This window comes from Neltuma alba, unplaced genomic scaffold (assembly GCF_004799145.2).
Source record: "Neltuma alba isolate B1F8T4 unplaced genomic scaffold, ASM479914v2 tig00010280_pilon, whole genome shotgun sequence".
Classification (NCBI taxonomy): Eukaryota; Viridiplantae; Streptophyta; class Magnoliopsida; order Fabales; family Fabaceae; genus Neltuma; species Neltuma alba.
The window spans coordinates 715,261-723,632 of NW_021635203.1; the positions used below are offsets into that span (position 1 = coordinate 715,261).

General features: G+C 29.4%; 1 protein-coding gene across 2 annotated transcripts; it reads right to left on the reverse strand.

Annotated features, from left to right (window-relative positions):
* Nucleotides 1-3,851: 3,851 nt before the first annotated feature.
* LOC114755509 (carboxymethylenebutenolidase homolog) lies at nt 3,852-6,954 on the reverse strand. 2 transcript variants are annotated; one of them, XM_028944395.1, is made up of 3 exons: nt 6,308-6,954; nt 5,122-5,405; nt 3,852-4,521 (listed from the first exon to the last, which is right to left on the reverse strand). In XM_028944395.1, the coding sequence occupies exons 1-3, from the start codon at nt 6,425-6,427 to the stop codon at nt 3,999-4,001; spliced, it is 927 nt and encodes a 308-aa protein (XP_028800228.1). In that variant the 5' UTR covers nt 6,428-6,954; the 3' UTR covers nt 3,852-3,998. The 2 variants fall into 2 exon arrangements, with proteins under 2 accessions (XP_028800228.1, XP_028800230.1); XM_028944397.1 differs by having other exon boundaries at nt 5,122-5,415; nt 6,308-6,435.
* Nucleotides 6,955-8,372: the final 1,418 nt, after the last annotated feature.

Below are 8,372 nucleotides of genomic sequence, written 5' to 3' on the forward strand. Positions count from 1 at the left end.
GTAGCCCCACTTAAAAATCATTCTTTAAAATGCCCTTTTTCGGCACAACTGGTTTTTAAGTATTCTTAAAGCCATTTTACTGGTCTTCTGGGGATGAGACTAATTTTATAATTTTCTACAGTCTCTTAGATCATACATCCCCATTTTACCATAATTTTCTGAGGTTTCCTTATGACTCAAACAATTAAATCTACCTCTATATCTCAAATTGAGCCATAAACTTATAAATTCCTTTTAAGTTACCTCAGGGGTATTTTTGTCATCTCCCTTCACAAAAGAGCCTTAGAATATTATTTTCCATTTTTTGGGATTTTCTTAGAATTTTCTAAGTACTTTCAATTTTTACCCCTGATGGCCGTAACTTTCAGAATTTACGGTTTTACCCCTGCTTAGGCTCAACCTCATAAAACCATCTCTTTGAGACTTCTAACTTAACCTTTGGTCTGTATCTAGCCTCTTTTCTCTTTCTGGGCCTTTGAGACTTTATTGGAGCCTCTAACTTTGATTACGCTTTAGCCCCTTAAAACTTTCACTTTGCAGTTTAGTCCCTAAAACTGCTTTAACTTTCTTTCTCATCTTTAAGACCTCTACTAAAAAGGGGTCTGGTAGCCTATCTCATTCAGGCTATTTCTGATACTTCTAGGCCCAAAAATTGAGATGTTACACTGATACCCTTATGGGCCTTTTGGTTTGAGGGTCAAATAAGGAAGAGTGGGTTGAGAAGGTTTTAATATTATCTTATAGTCTTATTTGGTATAAAACATTAAAAATGAAAGGTAAGAATTATAATTGGAAGTGAAAAATATGTTAAAATAGTGTTTATTATCAATAATTACTTATTACTTGGAATTGGGCAAACCAACATATGTGGGATTAGGGAGGGAGGTGATATTCTCTAATTTCACATACATGGGATTGCCTAATCTTATCTAACAAATACCCTTTAATGGTTTTGTTCAATTTCAATCACAATCCTTGCCTTGTATTCTCAATGTTTCCTACCAAGCAGGACCTATTTGATTTGATTAGAAAAGAGGGGAGGAAAGGCATGTTTAATGATCTCTTCAAGAAAGAAAGAAAAGGAGTAGTAATAATCAATTTAACATTTTACCCTTACATATTTGTTTATATTTTTATTTATATATTATATAAATTAATTTACATCTTAATTAGAATTACATTATTTAATAAAAATTCAGTCCTATCATATTAATATGTATATTAAAAATTGCTAAAGTGATTTTTTATTCTAATTTATCTAATAATATATTTTAAATAATCAAATTACAAAAATGAAATTTTTGTTCTCTTTTGGCTATGATTTTTCTTCCAGCTTTAATATATATATATATATTTTTAATATATAAAATAATATATTTGTAAAAATCAATTAATTCTATAATAATATAAAATGTCATTGTAGCAATAATTTTATCTTAAATTAATTTTTCCTATAATATATTTTTTAATTATAAGAATATACTACCTCTGGTCTTTAATATAAGAACTGGTTGACTAATTTGAATAGGTTAAGAAAATTAGTTAAATTAGTTATTTATAATAAATAAGTATTGTCTTCCCTAAAATATATTTACTACTTATGTGTATTAGCAAGAATTATCATTTCATGAAACTTTTAACATGTATAACTGCTTCGAAGATTACCTGAAAAAAATGAATAAATATAAGAAATAAAGTGAACTGAAATCTTATATTTAAAATCAAATTGAATGTTAAACTAGTTCTAAAAACGAGTGGTAATATATTTTTATTTACAATAAGATATTTTTATTTGAAATTAATTATAATAATATATTTTTTAATTATAAAAAATATGACTGCAAATGGTCTAAAATATTGGTTCCCCTAAAAAAATCAATTTAAAAAAATAGCTAAATAGATGTAGGGGAAGGAGCGGAGATTTTTTACCCATTTTCTTCCAAAATTTCTAACGAAATGCAGGGAGGGGAGTATTTTTCCTCCCCCACAAACCAAACATGCCCATAATGACTTGAATTATTTTTTTAATGAAAGGTTAAGGTGTACTAAGCATCTTAAATTATTTTTTTAAGTACATTTAATATTTTAAAATATTTTGTGGTACATCTAGTATATTTAAGTATTTTTTGAGGTTTGCCTGTGTGTCCTACACCTAAATTACTTTTGGGTGCATTGGAATCTTAAATTGGTAAGTGAAAAAATTGTTCTAAAAAATAATTTGGAGTGCTAAATATATCACAAATATTTTAAAATATTTAAATAGATTTGAAAAAATATTTTAGGATATTAAATTCACTTTACCCTATTTATAATTCATCTTTAGCTGAGGACATAACATTTGAGGGAGAGGTCACAAAATGCAATTAGAGTCAACATCAATACATTAAAGGCCCAAAACACTTGTATTCACTTAATAAAAGCAAACATGGCTTTATTCTTGCATATTGAAGTCTAAATACATATTGTAATGGTGGCAAAAAAACAAAAAACATATTGTAGCGGACCATGGAAGTTGGGGAACATGAGTATTATTTTTTTTTTGGTAACAAACATGAATAGAAATTAAAGTGCACTTATGGACAACTCAAATTGAATCTTACAGAAGCCCACACTTGTTTTCTCAAGTCATATGATTATTGCTCATTAGATTATGCGATCACACATCTTTCAGCTATGTATTTTATGAAGATTTTTATTTTGTCATCATTCTAGGCAATCCCAGCTGCGTATTTTGTTTTGCTTATTTATTTTCTTGTTATCTTGTTTAGTTTCCTATTTCATAAATTAGTTTATATTTTTTTTAAGTAAAATACATTGATCACCTTTTTATTTTATCTCAATTATAAAAACATTCATTCTATTTTGAAAACACATATAAACCTTTCTTACAATTAAAATATATGTTACACAAATTTTCCTCATATATTTAAGATTCTATTTTCGCCTGCCCAAACTGTTAGCTAACCGTAAAGTTTGACTTTAATTTTTTTGACCAAAATGCCCCTTTTTAACTTAATAATTAGAGAAAATCCAAAAAAAATGATTGTTAAATTTCAAAATTTCAAATCAATATTGGTTATTATACTAAAAAAAAAAGAAGAGTACATTCGAAAAGCAAATGGTAGCACGTTTTTGTAGTAATTCTTGATTTGAAAATTTTAAAATTCAATAGTCATTTTTTTAGGATTTTCTCTAATAATTATTTAGACATTTATATTTTTCAAAATTTTTTTTAATAAAATCAAAAAATAATTCTAATACATATATTTTTAAAATTTCTGATATGCTATAAAATTTACTAATTTTGATCTAAATTGTAAAATTTTATAATTTTAATATTTTATCACATTCATTAGAAATTATTCACTTTGATTTCTTTTAAATTGTAAAAACATATTTCAAATACATAGTTTTTGTTTATAGTTTAAATGATATAAGTTCAAAAAATTTTATAAATTATTTAAATTTATAATTCAAAACTTTTAAACACATTTTTATAAACATATTTAGTCAAGTATATCTATATTTATTAAAAAAATTAGTTAAATTTTTAATCAAGTTTTTTATGTTTTCCTTAACAAATTCATGCAACTATAAAAAAAAATAATTTAGAAATTTATTAAAATGAAAGGTAAAATAGTAAATAAAATTTATTTTAATATAAATTTTAGTTAAAAATAATATTTTTAAAATCTTTTTTAAATATTCCTAACGTTGTTAACTAATTGGATTAAACTAGTTTTTTTTAAATAGAAAGAAAATATATATAATTGATACAACCTAAAAAAATAGTCAGAATATTTTACTCTTATTTTTTAGATTATCTTGTCCCATTTCAGAAAAGAAATCTGTTAAGTGATAATATACTAATTCAGGAATTAGCTCTTCAAACACCGCTATTTACAACAGTAGGTGAAAAACTACAATCTCAAGCATCCTTGTACATGTTAAGAAACTAATGTTGGGAATATGCTATTACAGAATCTAAATCATTTCATTTACACAACCAAATTATCATTCAACCACTCTCTCATAATCATGAAGGCTTTCTCAGCATCAGCATCTTCTTCAGGAGATCCAGGCCTGTGGGCAAATCCATCACCTCTACCTTGGAATATCACTACTTTAGAGCCTCCATCAATTTTCTTGTTAATATTCTGGACAGCACTCACAGCACAAAGTGGGTCATTGTCCCCTAAAATAAACAAAACAGGAACTTTTATATCAGAAACATCAAGGGATTCCATCGTTGTGCCATAAAAGGAGACTCCTGCGCCAAAACAAGCACCAGTGTCCTGTGCTAGCACCTCTAACACTCGGCCTCCTCCGACGCAGAATCCCACAATGCCAAGTTTCTTTGAGATTCCTGCAGCCATGAATTCATCAACCATCCATTTTGTCCACCTCCATATGTCTTTGAGGATTCTCTCACGGCTTTGTGCAGCAATCCACTCTTTGAACATAGCCCTCGGCCGATCCTTTGACCATGGGTTTCCATGAAATAAGTCTGGAACTAGGATGCTGCAATTTTGTGCATAACACGAAGAGAGAATAGACTGATGAGCTCCTCTACCTGGGAATTATCCAACACATAATACAGAATAATTTCCTTTGCTTTTATCTAAAATCAAGTTGTCTGTTTTACTCTATTCTCTTATAGTATGAGCGTTTTTATTTCTGCAGGTGTACACTACTTGGGTTTAGTTTTGGAACCAAAATAGAGAATAAGAGGGAGTGACAACAGTATACGTGAGTGAAAAATGATCATCACATTGGGGGTGGGGAAAAAATGCTAGGGACACGAAATAAGACCTTGTATCTTAAATGTTTTGATAGCATTTTAAAGCTACTGCAAATATTAAGCTGTATTTAGAAGAAAAACCATGAAGATGCTCCCTAAAAAAGTAAAATAGACGTTTCAATAACGAAATATTTCATTGTCTTAATACTCAAACAGTTAATTTTGTCAAAATTTGGATGAAAATACCAGAGTGATTATATGGCGATTGATAATAAACATGTGACAAAGGTATATTGATTCTACAACTATAATTAACCCTCAAATTAAATGTCATTTTGAAAAGTATGGGTTGAATCAAACTTAAAAGTTGAGGAACATACTTGAAGCCATTGCAAGCAATTCGATATGCAAAATCTCTTGTGAAAGAATCCTCAGAGCCAAAAATATCTGAGAGAAGCAATATGCCAGTTCCATTATTGTTTTTGACTGCCTTGAAGAGATAAGCATGGATACTATCTTCCAACTCCCCAAGTGAAACCTCCACTCCGTTGACTAATTCACATACTTCATCATTTGGATCATTTTCAATCTTCATTAAGCTACATGCTATTTTTTGGCCTGCAAAGTCTTGAACAGATTTTTGAAGATTCCGATTGCACTTTTTCTGGAAAAAGCTGAAGAATTACAGTAAAAAAACATGCATATTGCATGGTCAAATGATACAAAAGGTTTGGTTACAAAAAAGGCACAAAAGGAAGCTGTTAACCATAAATTATTTTTGGAATGATTAAGACCTTTCTTCCCTTCAGAAGGAAACCTTTGCTTGAAAGGGTAATATGCATGTCTTCACAATTTATAAGAAGAATCTCACAATTGGGGGAAAATACAGTTGAATCATAGGAAAATTAACAACAAATCTTATCTTGATCCAACGCAGCATCGAGCTGAAGGTTTTGGATATCCACAATTACAGTCATCTCTTAAACCCTTCCAGAAGAAATTGTTGGAATTTGGAATACTGCTCTATTTGATGAGCACCTAGTGTAGCCACATTTTGAAATCTAGCTTAATGACCTTAATAACCTAGTGTAACTGCTATTTTGAAGGTTTGCCCCTTTTCAATAGCATTATTGTCCTCTAAGTGTTGACAATCTAATTATCCAAGCTATAAACTGTAATCTGCATGTTGCGCAACTCAATGCTCAAAACACAGAGTAGACAAGCACAAGCATGGAAAATCCAAGATTCTTTTTTTTTTTTTGGGTGCCAATGGGAAATCCAAGATTCAAAACAGTTTCAATTTAAAAACAAATGTGTGCAAATATATCATCGGGGAGCAATAAACCCACCACAATTTTCCAATGCCCAGTTCCTACTGAAAATTTTTAATTTTCATAAAATCGTTGCAGGACATTAAGTAACTAATCTCTCAAGTGGCTGAGTTTTCAGTTCTCACCATTGTAAAAGAGATTCACACTTGACTGTAATAGTAAAACTCAAGTTAGAATCTCAAGAACAGATCTAACAATTAGTAAAGAGAGTGACTGAATGGTGCGAAGAACATACTGAAAATGGGCTGAGAAGAGGAGATGTGAAGGTTGAGAGGAAGCGGCCGTGACAGCGCATAGGTTTTGTGATATTTATTGGAGAGCATAGTGAGTCGATGACAAGTGATGCTAACCCCATCTTCTTCTGCCTGTTCCTTTCCTGTGCCACCAATAAATACCAAAGAGCGAGACGGAAATATCTCAGAGCATGAAATATGGTTGGGGCCCAGTATTCGACTTAATTACAGAACTAGCAAGAACCCTAAATCAGACAAATAAATAAGGGGCCACATTTCTTCAACTTGCAGCCCTCAGTTCTGTAACACCTTCAAAATTTTTTTTGCTATCAACAACTCTTTCAAAATAGAATGGATATAGGCGGTGGCTTATCGTAAAGAAACATTGCCACAAATTCAAAGGCCAAGCTGATCAGAGAATCATCTATTCCTCCGTTGTTTGTCCAATAACAGCCCCAAATTGGTTATCAATCACTCCCTAAATATATGGCCAAGAATATCCATAATTCAGAGAAATTAAAAGGCTTTCATGGAGAATTTAACAACTGAAAGGTCAATAACAGCAGCTCAACTTTTATCATACACTCAATCAAAGCAGCCCACGTCTCCTTCCTTTCAAGAAAAATGCCGCGGTAACAGTTAACTGCCGGAAATACAATCACCAAAGAAGAAGATGAAGAAGCTCAACTTGAAGACTAGTGGGGTAAATTAAACGGAGGCCGAATTCAATGGCACCCACATTGCAAGCTACAGAATCTTGGTCGATCGCACAACACTATGCTGTTTTGGGCGTTAAAAATCAACTCATTTTATTTATTTATTATTTTCTTAAAAAATCGTAAAAAAAACTGCTGAAATAAAAAAAATTGCACACATGAATTCGTTCACAGAAGTTATTATCAAAACCCATATTATTATCAAAACCTACACTAATATTTAAAGTTGTCAAACTCACGACTTCAAACAAAATTGTGATAATAATGTAAACTCAGATCGTTAATTCATATTAAAAGTATATAATCAAATAATTAATATATAAAAAATAAAAACAATTTTATTTAAATATATTTTAAATTTAAATAATTAAAATTATATCTATCAATGTTTATAATTTATCATATTCAACAAATTTTTTTTTATAAAATTCATATATAAAATTACTAAATATAATTATATCTAAAAATTTAGCACAAGTTTAATAGCGAGTTGACACGATTTTATAAGCTAAAAATATAAAACAGTAAACTCGGTAAATAAACTCGTAAGTTTAACCGAGTTTACAATTATCACAAGTTTAAGAATGAGTCGACATGATTTTATTAGCTGAAAACGTAAAAACGTTAAACTCGAGAAGTCAACTTGCGAGTTTGACAACAATGCTAATATTATCATGGGTCTTTATTTATAATTTTTTTATTTTAACAGCGTTTTTTTAAGTGATTTTTCCTTGTTTTGTTTTCAAATCAACGTTCTTTATTTATTTATTCTTTTCAAATCAACTTTCTTTATCTTAAGTATTTTTCAATACCATCCAATAGCTAAAAATAATTTTTAGTGCACCTAAAATCCAAAAATAATTTTCAGTATCCATTACCTAGCAAGCTGTATTTTGATTTATTTTTCTAGTAGCACTCAATTTATTAATCTAATTTTTAGTGCCTATAGTACTCAGCATTATTTTTTTTTTTACTAACACCCAATATCCTAAAATCAGTTTAGAATATCATGTGCTACAAAAAAAAAATATTGCATGACCAACTTGCTAAATACTGGGTGTTATCAAAAAGATGTTTTCAAGTGTAAAATGGACTAAGGAGGTGTTTGGAAATTGGAAGTATCAAAAAGTGTTTTTTTTTAAAACAAAATGAGACAAACTTCTCCACATATTTGCTTCGTACACCGTAAAAGCACTTTTAAAACTATAGTTTTGATTCTATCGAAATACCCTTTAAAAATTATTTCAAGGCATTCAATGCTATTTAAAAATACTTCAAAGTGATAGATATTGGTTTTAAAAAAGTTATTAGCTTCCATTTTTTAGATACTTGTGCTATTAAAAAAAATAGT